Source organism: Aythya marila, assembly GCF_965140915.1.
Source record: "Aythya marila genome assembly, chromosome: 1".
NCBI classification, from domain to species: domain Eukaryota; kingdom Metazoa; phylum Chordata; class Aves; order Anseriformes; family Anatidae; genus Aythya; species Aythya marila.
The window spans coordinates 74,689,513-74,707,289 of record NC_139042.1 but is presented as its reverse complement, the minus strand read 5'-3'; the positions used below and the strand labels follow the sequence as shown (position 1 = coordinate 74,707,289).

At 37.7% G+C, this 17,777-nt stretch overlaps 1 protein-coding gene across 1 annotated transcript in view; it reads left to right on the top strand.

Annotated features, from left to right (window-relative positions):
* PUDP (pseudouridine 5'-phosphatase) overlaps positions 1 to 16,938 on the top strand; it is an 80,347-nt gene extending 63,409 nt beyond the window's left edge. The window contains exon 4 of the mRNA XM_082783426.1: positions 16,548 to 16,938. Coding sequence (XP_082639552.1) covers positions 16,548 to 16,724 — 177 coding nt within the window. The 3' untranslated portion in view covers positions 16,725 to 16,938. The remainder of the gene's footprint in view (positions 1 to 16,547) is intronic.
* The last annotated feature ends 839 nt before the right edge of the window (positions 16,939 to 17,777 follow it).

Here is a 17,777-nt window from a genome sequence, read left to right as displayed (position 1 = left end):
ACAGCTGCAGTCCAGCCTCCAGTGCAAATCTTCTCTCTGTCTTTGCCTTTCTGCTTCTCTCACCCACACCATGGACATATCCCTCCAGTAGCTGGGTTTAGATGCAATCTGTACAGTTAGCCTGGGTCCTTGTGCCTTCCTGTTGCCTGATGCAGAGAGTCCCTCACATACACAGACAGATTGTCTCCCAGATGGGTCCTGGAGATGTGCTAGGCCTGTGTGCCACCTCGCTGACTTGCCGACCCATCCAGCGTGCTGTTCTCTAGTGCTTCAGGTGCCACACCATGGGCACTCAATTCTCAGACCCCTGGGTCTTTTGGCAGGGACAGCACTGAAATCTTCACACATACACTGAATAGGGAGCCCTGGACCAGGAAAAACAAGAGAAGAGGAGTTTAGTGAGGAGGCAGGAGAGGCTGTGCTGGCCAGTGCAGGCATGGCCAGGCACACCAACCAACCACCCCCTGCATATACCGCTGTCCCCTTTCATGCTCTTTTCCCTCATGGCATCCTGACCCAAGGCTGTCACTTGCTCACGTCTGCCCAGGGAGTGCTTCTCCCAGTGGCATGTTATGGGGTCTCGCCTGGCCCCAGGACTGTGTCAGGAGCTCCACTGCCCCTGCTGGGCTCTCCTGCCTTTCAGCCTCCCTGATCCTGTCAGGATGCCTGGGGATGAGCCTCCAACAGACTTATGTCTCCTGTGATGTGCCTGGGAAGAGCTGGGGCAAGGTGGGATTCAGGCTTCCCCACCTGGTATCGTCACTCCTGCCATGCTCCTTTCTGTGTGCAAAGGCAAGCATTTTATTGCATAACCTAACGCCTATATTTGTGTGCATATATATATGTGTTTGTGTATGAACATGTACAGATTTCTCTCTAGAAACATATTTGTGAATTTTAACCGTTAATGCTCTGTAAATGCTCTTTGGACTTGCTAGTGGCAAAATGTATTATAACCACAGAAGAGCTGGAAGGGAGGGTTTTTATTAATTAAAAACTGCCTAAATTATGTTCCTTTTCTTCAAGGAGGATAGTTAAGAAGGCACCCAAAGCAGGGATGAAGACTTTTAGTTGATAGGGAAATGGGAGAACACATGGGACTGAAGAGCCTTTGTTGGCATTGCTGTATGTGGATTTGGAAAGATAAAACTGCCACTGCTTAGCACATGAATATCTGATTGAGAAAGCAGTTAGGGTGTCATGCGCAACATCTTTGCACTCCATCCAAATGCAAGATGCTGGAAATCTGAAGAGACTATAAATGACAAAGTGTCACTTGATACTGTAAGATTTTCTTCACGTTTATTTTGGTAACAAAGTCAAAATTACATGGATGAGAATATTAGAAATGTAATTTTAGATATAGTAATTGTTTCTTGTTTTAACCCATTATCTCTGTATTCCATAGAACTACTTGTCATACTACTACTTTACTTGTCAAATAGGAAGCTTTTCTTTATGGCTTTGAAAGTATTGAAACATTTTTATCTAAAAATGTAGGATCAGTGGAGAAAATAGAAGCTTTAATAACTTTCTTACATTGTTTTCCTTGCTAACATTAGGACTCAAAAACATTTTAGGAATACAAAACCAGATGTGTTTAGCTACACCTTCAAGACCTGAAAACCCAGAGCATATATCCCCAAGGCAATCTGTATAGAAGAGAAATTTCAGTCCTCACTGTTCAGATGTTATATTTACCATCTGATTTATAAATCTTCTGTATTCAGTAATGAATCTTACCTGTATCTCACTAGAAGTAGTTGAAATCAATATGCAAAGTTTTGAAATATTATATAGAGAAAACACTGCATGTCTTTCACTTCTTCAACTGACAGCCTGTCCTCCTTTTCCTCCTTTTTTTTTTTTTTTTTTTTTTTTCTTTTTTTTTTGTAGTCACAGCACTTTTTACTTGGTTGCCAGAACATAACTTTCAATGGATTGTGTGGCAGTGATACTTTGTCACCTTGACATACCTGCAGCAGTCTGGTTTCCCCAGGGAATCCTTATACACTGTCTAGGAGCTGGAAGCTTCCAAGTTATCAGCAAAATGCTGCTCATACCACTCAGCTGCCTGTCAATTTATCCAGAAGAATTTGTGGCAATACCTGTGGCAGTGTCTATTTCAGAACTGTTTGTGTTGCTGTAATAGAGGTGGTTTCTTTCAGGTCATGTTGTGATGGTTAGAACAATGTAAAATCACTGTTTGTGGTATGCTATGGTAGTCTTACTAACATATAAATACACATGATTTGGTTTTTGGAAGTGTGCTGGGGGTGAGGGTGGGGGGTTGTGTTTACAGCGTATTTATCTTTCGTAGCTTTTTTCTCCCCCAAAATATAAATACATAAACTGTCTTGCAGGTGCTTGTTTGTAAGTTGACTGCAAGCATTTGTACAGAATTTACCTTTGACTTAACTGTGAAGAAATGCAAAGTGTGTATGTAAGTGTTTATATTAGTATTGGGGTGATTGAGACATTTCCTAATGGAATGTTCTGTCTTCTCATCATAGGTTCTCTAACAGTCACTTAGCAATATGTTTTGACTGTATTTTTTGCACATTTGTCATTCAAACCTTTAAATTTAGAAGTTCCTTTACAGTACCATCTGTCTTTATACCAGTGAGTGTAGCTGTACATTTCTGAACAGGAAAGTGTAGTGGGTTTACGTGGCAAGGTTTGGTAGCAGGGGGCCATAGGGGTGGCTTCTGTGAGAAGGATCTAGAAACTGCCCCATGCTTGGTAAAGGCCCCATTGTTTTCCAGAGTCGAGCCAATAAGCGATGTTGTTTTGCGCCTCTGTGAGAGCATATTTAAGACAGGGAAAAAAACGCTGCGCCACACAGCAGTTGGGAGAATGAGAGGAGTGAGGAACAGCCTTGCAGGTGCCAAGGTCAGTGAAGAAGGAGGGGGAGAGGTGCTCCAGGCGCCGGAGCAGAAGTCCCCTGCGGCCTGTGGTGAGGACCATGGTGAAGCAGGATGTCCCCCTGCAGCCCATGGAGTACCACGGTGGAGCGGGGTTTCACGCTGCAGCCCGTGGAGGAGACCACGGTGGAGCAGGTGGCCCTGCACCGACGGAGGCTGCTGCCTGTGGAAGATCCCTGTCGGAGCAGATTCTGGGCTGGACCTGTAGCCCGTGGAGAGGAGACCACGCAGGAGCAGGTGACCTGGCAGGAGCTGCTGCCCGTGGGGGAGCCAGGTTGGAGCAGTTTTCTCCTGAGGGATGGACCCCGTGGTACAGACCCATATCTGGAGCAGTTCTGAAAGAGCTGCTGCCTGTGGGAAGCCCACGCCGGATCAGTTCATCAAGGACTGCATCCCGTGGGTGGGACCCCACAGCACAGGGGACGAGAGTGACTGAGAAGGAGCAGCAGAGAAGTGCTGTAGACTGACCATAACCCCCATTCCCCCGTTCCCCTGCGCCGCTCGGGGGGAGGAGGTGGAAGAGGGTGAATGGGGGGGGGGGGGGGAAGGTGCTTTTGGTTTCTTTCCTTTGTTTCTCACTTCTCTACCTTGTTAGTAATAAGCAATAAATCTTACTATCTCCCTATGCCAAGTCTGTTTTGCCCGTTATAGTAATTACTGCGTGATCTCCTTGTCCTTATCTCAACCTTTGAGCCCTTTTCATTGTATTTTCTCCCCATTCCTCTTTGAGGAGGGGGAGTGAGAGAGCGGTTGTGGTGGAGCTTGGCTGCCCACTCGAGCAGAACCACCACAGAAGGAAAAGCAAATTGATCCCATACTCTCAAAAAATATATAGTCTTGATAGCTGGGGGACACCAAGTTGACCAGGAGCCAGTAATGAAGCTTTGTGGGAAGACGGCTGGTAGTATCCTGAGCTGCATTAGGAGGCGTGCTGCCAGCAGGCTGAGGGAGGCGATCCTTGCCCTCTACTCAGCACTGTCCTGGAGTCCTGTGTCCCATCGTAGGCTCACCAGTACAGGACAGACATGGGCATACTGGAGAGAGTCCAAAATAAGGCCACAGAGATGATGAAGGGACTGGATTATATCTCCTATGGAGAAAGGCTGAGAGAGCTGGGACTGTTCAGCCTGGAAAAGAGAAGGCTCAAGAGGGACCTGAAGGGAGGGTGCTGAGAGGACAGAGCCAGGCTCAGCTCAGAGGTGCCCAGTGCCAGGACAAGAGACAGTGGGCACAAACAGGAACACAGGGGGCTCCGTCTGAACATCAGTCAGCACTTCTGTGCTGTGCAGGTGGTGGAGCGCTGGCACAGGTTGCCCAGAGAGGGTGTGGAGTCTCCTACCTTGGAGATCTTCAAAAGCTGCCTGGATATGGTCCTGGTCAGCCAGCTTCAGGTGACTCATCTTGAGTAGGGAGGCCGCAGCAGATGAGCTCCAGAGCTCCCTTCCAACCTCAGCTGTTCTGTGTGTACTAGGTCTGGCTGGAATGTTAACTTTCCCGGCAGCAGCCCATTCAGTGCCGTACTCTGTACTTGTAGCTGGAACAGCAGTGTTATCACACCAGTGTTGTGTCTACTGCTGAGCAGCAGTGGCACAGCATTGGGCCTTTCTCTAACCCTCCTAGGGGGTGGGCAAAAAAGTGAGGAGAGAAACATCACTAGGGCAGCTGACCTAAACCAATCAAAGGGATATTCCATACCATGTGATGTCACACTCAGCAATAAAAGGTGGAAACAGGAAGAAGAGGGGAGGGGTGGGCTCTCGTTGAGAAGACGTCGGTCCTCCTCTCGAACACCGGCTGCGTGCGTTGAGGCCTTGCTTCAAGGACGTGGTCAATCATCGCTCATTTGTGGGAAGTAGAGAGTAATTTCTTTCCTCTGCACTTCCATATAGCTTTCATTTATTTTGTTTGTTTGTTTTCCTCCCTTTTTCCCCTTTCCCTTTTATTTCCCCTTAGTTAAATTGTTTAGTTCATGGTAGTCTTTATTTAATTATTATAATTATTTCCCTTTAATGAAATTATCCTTATCTCAACCCGTGAGTTGTTCTTTGCTTTACTTCTCCCCCTCCTTATCTAAAGGAGGGGGAGTGAGAGAGCGGTTGTGGGGTTTAGCTGCCCAGCACGGTAAAACCACCACACTGTGATTCTCTGTTAGTCTGCATGAGGTTTATGTTGCATGTGTTTATTTTCTCTCTGTGTTTCAATTTCAGCAGTTACAGACAAATGGATTGAAAAGTTAGACCTCATGTCTTTTCCAAAGGCTCTCTCAAATTGTTAACGGTCAGCAAATGTAGGATACTTCAGATCAGTTGATTGCTTAACTAGTGATTCTTATTTTCAATGTAAAATCATTATTGTTTTGGATGAGCAAGTAGTTTTCACTAAAACATATGGCCCGTCACGGTGTTTTGAGGACTTTGCCCATGAGAGGTCAATTTACAGACAGGTAGGTGGTAGTTTCCCTTTTAAATTAGTCTGCCATCTGTCAGGTTTTATTCTGGATGTTGTTTCTGATTGAAATATACAGGTGAGCAGATTCTTAAATAAAAATTATATTAAAAAAAAAATCATGAAAAAGCAGATAACAATAAACTTACTTTGAACAAATGATTACCAGAAAGAAGCTAACTTAAAGTATAAGATGTATGACAAACATAGCGGTTAGTATTCCCAAACTAATGTTAGTGTTAAGCCAATGTCATAGCTATGTCAATTACTGATCTAATATATATTAAATTGAATAAACCTTATGCCACATATGTATAAAGACTGTAGAGATATTCTATAGACCATATATTTATATACATGCATGCACACACAGAGTTAAAGAAGCATGTTCCTCTATTTTATTTTTTTTTCTGAAAGGTTCACTTACTTCTATTATTCTTTTCACTGAAAATGACCTGTTATCCTGCCCTTAAGCATGCTTGAGTCAAAATAAGTACTGATAGCCACTGGTTTAGACAGCTAGTAGTATTCTCTTACTTGGTAGAACTAATTTAATTGAAAAACAGGCAGTGATTGATAACTATGGATTGTGAATGTATTTAAAAATGTTTCTATGCAGTATTTTAAATAGCTAGATTATATTATTAGGGAAGTTTTGACACAAGTATTTTGAAATACATTGCAGTACAAGATTAAGACTTAAATAGAACAGGTTACCCAGAGAAGCTATGAATGCCCTATCCCTGGGAGTGTTTAAGGCCAGGCTGGATGAAGCTTTGGGCAACCTGGTCTGGTGGGAGGTGTCCCTGCCCATGGCAGGGGGGTTGGAACTAGATGGTCTTTAAGGTCCCTTCTAACCCAAATCATTCTATGGTTCTATGAAATAGTTCTCTACATGTTAATTCTTTTTAAGAGTGGATTAATTTTCATATTTATAGCAACATCTGAACTTGGAGTTTACAGTATTAAAAAAATAGATAACTAGTCTGTTTGGAAGATTGATTCGCATGAGACTGCTTGATATTCATTAGTTTTGCATCTTACAGTTCTCATAGCTTGAAATACCTGGGTAATTATTGCTTCCCTAAAATAAACAAAGTAAGCTGATAAAAACAAGGTAGAGATTAATGTGAATGATGCTATTTCTCTACTGAACCCTTAAAAATTTATTTTGACATTTTCTTTATAACTCTTCTCTGACTAGTACATTTTTCTCAATAATAATTCTATTGATCCAGTGGATCTTGCTGTGCAATTTTCATGTTTTTTTTTTTTTTTTTTTTTTTAATTGCTGGTTGTTTTTTGTTTGTTTTATTTTTCAAAATACTGTATTTAGCACACGGGAATAGTTTTTCAGATAGAGAACTGTTCTAAGAAATTCTGAGTTCATTGTTCTGAGCTTTGTTTGCCTGCACAATCAGAACAGCTTTGCTAACTAAGAGGTTGAGAAAACATCTTTTGAAATCTTGAGGGCAGTTACTTAAATAAATCTGATTATCAATGCAATGTGGCATTTCATTTCAGATGTGATATTTTTAGATTGCTATGGCAAAATGAGTTCTGGAATTGTGACTTTTGTAACCATATTACCATACCTAGAGTTGGGCTTGTGTTGGAAGAGCAGGTTCTGCAAAATTTTATACAGTTGTTTTCTGCTTTTACACATACAGAGTCCTTAAGGCAAATGGAAAGCATGCCATGACTGGTTTGGAAGGATACGATGAATCCCTCTGTGAGTTAAACAAAGCCCAAAAAGCATGACTTACATTCTACTTCAGTCTTCCTATTCCCTCCCAGATATTATGTGGGTGTTCTCAAGTTTGTTAGCTTACCATGAAAGTAATTTTCTGTAAAGGTACAGAGTTCATGTGGAGTAGGGCATAGAGGCACAACATTCATCACTTGGAAACAGATGTAAACATCCTGGTTATTACCAAGAGAAGGTATATTAAAATAGAGAAAGAAGGAACATTTTTAACTTTCATTGGCAACAAACCATTGGTTTGACTCAGCTACTTTTAAAACTACCTCCTTGGAAGAGGTTAAGAATCTGAATAAGTATATACTGTCTACCGTGTTCACCTTTGCTTTTGTCTTCAACATGTATGTGAAATTTAATTTGGTATGATAGAAATAAGTTTAACTGAAGCATATATTATCCATTGCATAGAGGTAACAGACTATTTTTATAATAAAAAAAATACTGTTAATATTATTACTATTTGCAAGTTCATATTTTAGTGGAAATAGTATTTAGAATACCAATGAGTTTAAAAGAGAACACTGAAATAATTCTGTTTTAGCAAACATCCCCCCAGATGACCCAGTCATTTCATACTATTGTGTTTCCAAAGATGAAGTTTGACATATTTCTACCTCTGTTTGATGCTAATTTATTCCTTTTTCAACATAGTGTGTTTATTTGAGATTCTAAGGGATCTTCCTAGTGCTAATTATCTTAAGTTTACTCCTTTTCTCTGGTTCTTCTATTTCTTTGTCCCTCTTGTGAGGTGTGATTCTCTCCAACATACTGCATTAAGACTTTAGGAATTGTTTCTTGTTTTTGTTTGTGCTAGAAAAAAAAAGAAAAAAGAAAAACAAACAAACAAAAAACTTTTGATTTGCTGGTTTAATTCTCTTGTTTGTTGTGAAGGCAGTGTTGTCATGTTATTCTTCCAGGCAATGTCATTAAAACTTGGCTTCATTTTTTCTTCAAAAAGTTACAAAATCCAATTTTCAACAGAAGGTCTTTATAGTTAAATTCAGGTGTTTACTGGAATTCAACAAATTAGGAGTTAATATTTTTCTAACTCATTTTATTTTTTTACTTTGTTGTCCAACTTTGTCTTCGAAAATATATATTCAGAACAGACAATTGCCATTTTTAACACAAGTACTTGTTTCCTGTAGTTGAGATGTGTATGTAGTTATAACTGAAGTTTTCTTTAGTTTATTTAAAACTGCTAGTTTGTGGCTTCATGGTTGAAGCTTTATGCTATTAGGCTGAACTATTCTCTGAAAGGTAACTTGCAGCTGTTTGAAGTTTGAGAGTTGTTTTTCCCAATTATGAAGAACTAAAATTTAACAAAGGTACATTTCGCCAAGTCATGCTAGACCAGTGGCACTGCGTAGTGTATGGTTCAATGCAAAGGTTGTTCTGATTTTTTTTTTAAAGACCTTTTCTATGACTTTTTTTTCACTTCTAGTGAAAACCTGCTTAAAGTTGAATGGTGAATACCTCTTCTCACACTTCCTTTCTATATTGAAGAAATTAGAAAATGACTTTGTCTGAAGTGTATGTAGTAAACATCTGTCATTAACACTTCTTTTAATTATATTAAACATTATAGATGATAATTAAAACTCATGAAGGTACATTTCAGTATGCAATCTGGTCTTTCTCAGCAGGAAAATAGCAATGATCAAGGAGAAATTATAGAATGAGAATAAATTAATGCCAAGAAGTATTTACTTTGAAAAAATCAGACTGCTCAATGCTGCCTACTACAACTCCTGCTAGGTTTATTGTAGGCGAGTGGTGTTGTCCAGGTGCAGAAACAGGCCGGATTGCTGCCATTAGCAGCTTGCCGTAAAGCAGCCGTGAATTTGTAGGCATTCACTGGGACAAGAGGTAGTTGCATTTATTCAGGAAATACTTTTGATACCTACTTCCAGTTTCAGCTTGAGACTTAGAATTTGGATTCGTCAAAATGATTTCTCCATTGAATATACCTGGTTCATATATCTGACATATTTGCTCATGAGTTGGGGCAAGACTGCAGAGTGACAGTACATTAGGCAACAGGTACAACCTGGAACATGGGAAGTTTGCACTATATACTAGGAAAATGATTTTCAGCATAGGTTGGGGAAATGAGGAACAGATTGCCCAGAAAGTATGTGGAGTCTCCATCCTTGGAGGCACTCAGAGCTCAACCAGTCAACCTCCTGAGCAGCCTGCTCTAGCAGGATGTGCTTTGACCAGGAACCATGACTGAACAGCCTCGAGAGATCCCTTCCAGTGTAAATGATTCTATGACTCTGAGCTTTGCATTTGAGATGCAGTTAGATGCATGTGTTGCATGTTACCTGTCACGAAAGTCAGTGGCTTTAGTAAATATACTTCTGTGTGGAAGGAAAGGCAGCACACATTAGCTATTTCATTGCACAGAATTCCATTTTCAGGCTACTTTTAGAGATAAGTAACATTAAAACAAACAAACAAACAAACAAAACCAACACATTATGCTGTATGAGTAGCTTCAGTAGAGAGTTTCTTGAGTATTTGCCTTGTGTCCTCCATAAAATAAAAGAACAATACTCTATTGCTAATCTAAGCTACAGTTGATTGAGTTAGATTTCTGCTGCTGGGATAATTGGACACTGTTTCAGAAACGCCTGGGAATTTCTTGAGGCCTGTAACACAAGTTGCCATACAAAGTTCCCAGTGTGCTGTCCTCTAAACACACAATCCTCTATAAAAAGAATGCTCCAGCCATCCGGAATGATCAGAATAACCCCGCATGTAAATGTGACCTTCTCCTTGCTTCACAGAGCCACTGTGTCTGGATCCGACTGTCACTCACAGAGGCACTTTCTTTCACTTGATTGAGTCTTGAAAACAAGCAAGATATTTGAAATTTCTTCTAGTTCTACTACATCCAAACTGTTTTACTCCTACTGGCCCACCTTAAGATAACTTCCTGTGAACTGGTTTGGGAGCTGATATGTAGCTTAAATGTGGAGTGGCATTTTTTTGAGGGCTGGAAATGCAGAGTAACCTAGTAATGTGCAGATGTAATGCTTTGTTGTGGTGGTGGTTTTGTTTAAATCCTACTACTGATTTTTAGTTATAACTTGTAAGCCTTCTAGTAAACAAGTTGATTTTTGTACTGACCTGCACGGTACTAACACTAGTAAGTTAAAAATCTGGATTAAAAAACAAGTGTGCATATAATTTTCAAGCAGTTCTTAATATGAATCATACAGGATGGTGGCTGATAGTTAGTATTCCAGATACAATGGCTTTTAATTCATTTGGTTATAGCTTTCCAGCTTGTTTGTTCATTTGTTTTATCACTTAAAAACATCTTGGCTTACTGCTTATTTTTCTTAATAGAACTGCCTTTGGGGGGCTGTAAGCTGCATGTCTTTCTTACATAGCATATTTAATATGACTTTGTTATCCCTGACTGGTCAAATTGGCACACATCCTTCAAATAAAATGAAGTGTAATTCATTGCTGCTGATGCTTCCCAATGATTTCTGGAAAGAGTGTAAGTCCAAAGATCAGGAGCAAAACATTAATCAAGTAATTTCATTATTGTTTTTTTTTTTTTTGTTAATTCTTTGGGGAGTTAACACAGTAGGAGGCCAAAATTGCAAATACTGTAGCTGCTTAAAATGCATTTATTCAATAATGTTTAAGTAAGTCTGTTGGTAAATAGGTCACCAAGAAATACATTTTCCCCTTGTTCTTAGATTCTTTGTATATCAAAGAGTAAGAAAAGATGAAAGCCAAGTTTCCTAACACATAGCCCACCAGTTCTGTTGTAATATGTTAGTGAAGGTGTTGATGTTTCCTCTCTCGTTTTGTGAATTTTCACCACCAACCGTGAATGATAAACAGAATCTTCTCAGCCTCCCAGCATTTTGTAAGGGATGTAGATGGGTCTGCATTGCATTCTGAATTACATTGTAGTTCTTGAAAATTCCTGTAGTTCTTGATCATTCACACTAGCAACAGTTGGTCAGTAGTGGAATTTCACTGAAAATCTGAAAAAAAAAAAAGAATCAGTAAGGAAAGGAGATAAACATTATTAATCAAAACAAACAACAACAATAACAACAACAACAACAACAAAAACTGAATTACAGTAGTATAATTCTTCATACTAATAATTTCATGATGCTACTTAGTTTTTAATTATAGACACAGATTATGAACTGGCATTTGTATTTGGCATTCAACAGAACAAATTATTGGTAGGAATGAAAGGTCTGACCATCTTCAAGTTAGCAGAGATGAACAACATACTTCTGAAAGCAGTGTGGGCTAGCTGCAGTTGGAGGATTTCTTCTTAGGGCCTGTTTTGGGGCTGACTTTGATGCCCACTGAGGTTAATCGTTTTTTTTTTCAATGATACGATGGAATTTTAATTAAACCTTAAATGTTTATAGAAGACCGTATTGTGCATGTATACATAAATTAATGTTTAAGGCTGCTAAATGTTTCCAGAGTGCAAATTTTACAAATAACATGTTGTGCTTTTATGCTGTTGATTTGATCATGGAGAAAAACCAATGCTGATAACCAGTGAAATTACAGAAGTATTGTTTGTGATTCATAAGAAGTCCCAAACATAATATATTACATTCTGATACCAAGTACCTCTGCCTCATTATAATACAGGAGTTACAATAATCTTCTACTGTTCCTTCTCACCAAGCACAGAAAGAGACTGATCCTATTCAGAAGCTGGAGAACGAACGTAGCGATAACTTCTCAAAGGCCTGACCAGCCCTCTTTAGAACTACTATCTGAAACCTCAGAATTCCACTGTTTATGCTTTTTGTTTTGATTCAACAGGAGTTATATTATATTGTTGTATTCTAACAAAATAAAAAATAATTTTAGGCTGTATTTACCATTTTTAAGAGTGTTGTTTTTTGTTTTTTTTTTTATTGTTTCTTTATAAAACAATAGATGGTGGTGTTTAATTTGCAAAAATGTTATATGTATATAAATTATGCCATCTTTAGTCTCATCTGTAATTCTATTTTAGAATTGATACAATAATGTCATAGGTGATGAAGGTTATGTGTTCCCTAAGCACTTCCCATTATTCTACATGCAGGCTTTCCAAAATATTAATTTCAAAACTGATTTTAATCTTCTATCCTTCCAGACTCTTTGATTATCACTAATAGTATTAACACTTAAGGATATCCCTATTAGCTATTTAATTACCCCATCCACTTTACAGTACACAGGTTGGACAGGACCTGCTGTGCATTCCAAAGGCCTAACTAGCAGTTGTTTTCTTATATTCTTAAATTTCATCTAGGCATATGAGGTAATGAGGTGCTGCAGTGATTTTAATATTTCTTTCTTAGGTTGAGTGATTCATTCTTCTTTCTTCTAGATCCACAGGATGAAATATAAATTAGTGTGCTTTAGTACTTTACTTTTTAAAGTATCTAGTTCATTCCAAAGTGAAAACTGTCCTGTATTAGTATGACCTTTTGAGAAATGTCATAGCAGTAGTATTGATCAGTGACACAAGTTATAGAAGTAATGCAGACAAGGAGCCAGAATCTCAGCTGAAGTCTGTATAAATCTCATCTGTCTCTCTCAGTTGGAGTGATGCTGATGTTGCAATATTTATGCAAAATGGGGAAGAACTTGGCTGCTTTCATATCTCTAAATTTAGTGTGTGGGTGGGCCAGGACAGTGAGCAGTTTATAACATCTCTGTGCAGCAAAGTTACTAAATCCATTTTGTATGTGACCTCTGTAAACCTTTCGTCATCCATTAAAAATGTTGCTGTGCTGTTGACAATAAGTGTCAGTAGCAAGGAAGACAGGAGGAAGACCTAGTACACTTATTTCCTGTAACATTAAAGTCACTATAATTATGGGTCATTTGCCTTGTTTCTTTGGTAATTAAGAGTTTTAATTGCTTCTAGTTCTAGGGAATTAGTTAAGCTTTTCATTATGCATATTGCATTCCATAATCATTGTCTCTTCTCTTACACTACGCTTACTGACATCATGGAAGTCAATTAGGTCTTTCAAGGCGGAGCAGTGAAGTACATTTCTTTGTATGGACTGGATTAGAAAGTTTCTGAAAAGCCTTGATAATGCTGTTCTGTGCAACATTTAAGCTTAGTCTTCAAAAGGGAGAGCCTGCCAGGGCTTCGTTTACTGTTTGTGAATGCATAGAGTGCTTAGGGTCACAAACTAATCTGTTCTTAAGAAGAAAACCTTTAGGCAGAACTGTACTTCAGTCCTAACAGTTGTTCCAGGATTACATATTTGCAGTACAAATACTGATCAACAGCTGAAAATATCACATTGATCAAAACGGAGTAGGAAAAGAAGGAATTTAGAGAGTGTATAAAGGAAATTAACACAAGAGAGATCGGTTTGGTTCCATTGCCTCATTGAAATTCATTAGTTGAGGTTTGCTTTATGAAATGCAAGGTAGAAGGCACATTTTGTTTTTCCTTGACTGACTCCAAGTAGTTGCTGACATCTTGATGGGCAAGGGCAAATATTTTAAAAAGAAAAGGAAGCAGAAAGGGTTTGCTTCCTCTTTTCTGATCCAGTCTGATATAGGTCATAGATATACAACACAGAGATATATAGTGCATCTATTTAGTATGTCTTGCAAAAATGTTTTCTTTGATCATAAAAAAGTTTTTACAGGTTGCAGCTCGGTTTTCTGAGATCACAGCCAGAACAAATAAACTTTGTGCATCCTTAATCTTTTCTGGTCAAAGAGTGTTTTAAAGAGCCTAGAAGATGCAGTGTACTGATGTATGTTCTCCCAGCGCATCAAATCTCAATTCAGTCAAAAGTTAAATTAAGTTTAGTAATTCGTTGCTCTTATCCAGCAAGTATCAGTTGCCACAATCTATTGTATTGTGAAGAAAAGGATAAGAAAACCCATCCTGAGTATGTAGGAAGGGGTTTGATACTTTGGTAATGACTGCAGAGTTTACCAAATGCCTAATGGATGAGAGAGAAATTTATGATAAGGCAGAATTGCAGTGTCTGAAAGGTGTAGGGAACATTGTACTTATCATCCCAAAGTCTGTATTGAATTACTGAAATGACTTGTGGCAGTGATTTTTATATTATTAGTGTATTAGTAGTAGTATATTAGTAGTAGTAGCACTGCTAATAATATTGATAATAGATGCAGTCTGAATTGCAGAACTGTTAGAAACCGTATGTCAGCATAGGTCAGAATTCTTGGGTGCTTGGACACTAAAGGTTGTTTTGTATTGTCTATGACCAAAAATTCAAACTCAAGACCACTTAACATCAAGAAGAGATGCTGTATTTTATACAGGAATGAACTCCAGAAGAATTATTGTCTATTATGTAGAAGTTCAGACTAGATGATCCACCTGAATTTGTATGAATCGTTGACAATCCAGTAAAAATGTGTTTGTGAAATTGTTTTAAGAGTGTTTTAGATGGTGCTAAAGTCATTTGGCCCATTTCATGTCCTTAGTATGGTCCTCAGCTAATAGTACTGCAAAACTACTGGTGTAGTAAATAGTAATTGCTGTCTTTCTTACAACTTTTGTTGAAAGGAAAAACTTTATGTTCAGTGTTACTAATTACCAATTTTTTAAAAATAAAATGACTCTGCCATTATAACACAATTTAAAATATGTAAACATATTTCAATTTAATTCAATTACTTTAATTCTTCAATATGATATTTCATGTCTGGGAAATGTTTAGGTTTTGCTGAAATGTATCCTAGCCACAAAGTATGGAAAAGTTCTATGAAGTAGTACACTGGCCAATTGCAAAAACTACAGTATTATTCAGATATATGCAAAAAAGTTGAAAGGGCAAACTTTTCAGCACTTCAGTTATTCATACATATTATATTTTTGAGATCTAAACAGACAACACTATAAAATTACTGCAGCAGTGGGAGGGATAAAAAGTAGCATGGGTCAAGGTCTAATTCTAAGTCAGGTGTTGAAGAAGCTTTCTAATTTTTCTTAATGAACCATGAATTAGGCAAAACAAACATTACTGAAGGTGGGATTGTATCTTTGTTATAATCATATTTACTTTTAATGAATTTTCCTATTGTATCTGGAAGTTTATTAAGTAGTTGACTGAGATCATGATTTTTTCATTAAATCAACCATAGATATTATTTTCCAATAAATCTGTGTAATTTGTTTCCCTAAGAATACACCTTTTATTGTTTTCTTCAAAGTTTTTCCAGTCTTTGTGTATTTTATATATGTGTATTTACATAGATAATGCATACTATATGCATGGTATAAAGAGGTAGGATAGTTCATTTCTGCTACTTTGATTATTTTTTTTACAACATTTCTATTTTTACAGTTGGTGTATTAATCAAAACCAAATAGTGAAAAGTACTTTTAGATTGACTTACAAAATACTAGATTTTAAGTGCCTGCTTTTTTTCAGAAAATAATAATAATAATAAAATAATAATAATAAAAAAACACAAAATTTTTAATCCAATAATCAAAACTAACAGTAATTTAACCAGATTAGTAGATTAGTATGAAATGCTGAAATACTGAAGAGTTGAAGTTTTAAACAAAATAGTATAGCATTTCAATTTCCAAAATACTACGTTATATATTTATTATTGAATATTGTACTGTTAAAGTACAAAATTCACACGTATAATCATAGAATCATAGAATATCCTGAGTTGGAAGGGACCCTTAAGGATCATCAAGTCCAACTCTTGACACCGCACAGGTGTATTCATTATTTTTAACAACTTAGATTCCATACTGCAATCTTGAATTATTTTGACTATTTTAAGATACAGAATTTTACCTGACTATACTGCCTCTTCTCTAAGAGTAACAGTCCAATATAATTGCTGATTTTCTTTGTCAGCATTGCTTTGGAACTAAGAAACTAGAATGTGAATTCATGAGCACTCTTTTGTCAAATAACTTCTGTCTTACTTACCTAGGGTCCTAATATTGACCTGGGTACTGTAGCCTTTGCCACTCTCATACACATAAGAAATGTCACACCTGCAATTGAAAGCACTACTTTTGCCATTTTATAGGTTATAAAGTTATAGAGTTATGTTGAAGGTATTTAAGCACATGCTTTGCTTTAAGCTTGTGCTTAAACCTATCACCAGAAAAGGATTTGCTTAGGAGCATATGGATAACCAGTTGTTGGGATTTAAGTATGCGTGTAGATGCCTTTTTGAATTGAAATGAATTTAAAGTTAATTACCATGCAGATGTTCCAGTTGATAGGTTTACCCTTGTTCTAATTAGGGATGTCTAGGCCAAAAATTGAAGTTTGCTTTCCTACTAATTTTTATTCAGTATCATTCTCTCTTTTTAAAATAGAATATACAAAGTTTGTATTAACATTTTTTTTTCACTTCTTTCCCCTCACCCCTTTGTTTCTCAGTGTCTTGTGTTTGAAGATTCACCACTAGGAGTCAAAGGAGCACTGGCAGCAGGAATGCAAGTGGTTATGATACCAGATGAAAATTTAAATCCAGATCTTAAAAAGGAGGCAACTCTATTGCTGAACTCCATGGAGGACTTCAAACCAGAACTCTTTGGCTTACCAGCATATGATTAATGCCTAGTGTTTATGCACATAAGCTTGACTGGAGTTCACAAAAGTGGAATTAAATATTGTTAAGGGTTTATAATTGTTTTGCTTTATCTCTCTCTCTTAAAGCTAGAACACAAAAATCCTGTTGACACCAAGTCTCCCAACCTTTGAAAGTTGACTGGAATATTACTTATTTGCTGTCATGGTAAATGCTAAATTAAAGCAGCATTTCATCTTGTGAAGTGAATCCAGCCTTGTTCTCTGTAGATCATAATGTTTTCTGGGAATATTATGAAACTATTTAGACAATTTATGGTAACTGCACTGGAAGCTTCTTGTTCTGTTTCTCCTTCAATGGCTTACTGTTTAGCTCTTAACCAGAAATCTGTTCTGGATTGGCTTTTATCCCATTACATTGTTTTTGATACAGTTATCGCTATCAACATGTTTATCCATTTCCTCATCCTGTAGTTGCCTGTCTATTCCCTTTCATATCCTCCTGTCATTTTTTGTAGTTATTTGCCAGGATTTCCTTGTACTTTCTGCATTTTTTTTTTCTCTTTGGAGGTTTAATGAGATGACTTCCAGAAATCCCATACGACCTCCATTATTCTTTAATTCTGTGCTTATCTTTTTTGGACATGTTAAATACCTACTAGAGGTATACAAGGTTATATGGTCCAACTTTTTAACCAAAGTGCTTTGCATCTTCCTTGTTTCCTTATATTCTTATCTTCCATGTTGCCATGTTGCCCTTTCATACTTCTGAAATAAATTAATCCAGTCTCATTGTTTTAATGCTGATAAAGTTAGGGCTTCTAACTCATTCATACCCAAATAGCTTTCTCTAGGCCATCCTTACTTTTCTGCTCTTTCCTGAGTCCTTTTTTTGGTGTGTTCACTGAAAACAGTCTTGAAATCTGTTTTAAAATAAAGAAATTTTACTTTGGGTTGATTTAAATACTTAAAATTGATTTTCCTGACTACTATAATTTCCACAAATTTTTGATGTTGTCATCTTTCCCTCTTACCTTTGTTTGCGGAATCTTGTCAAGGCACAGGTAGGGCCTCTTAAGA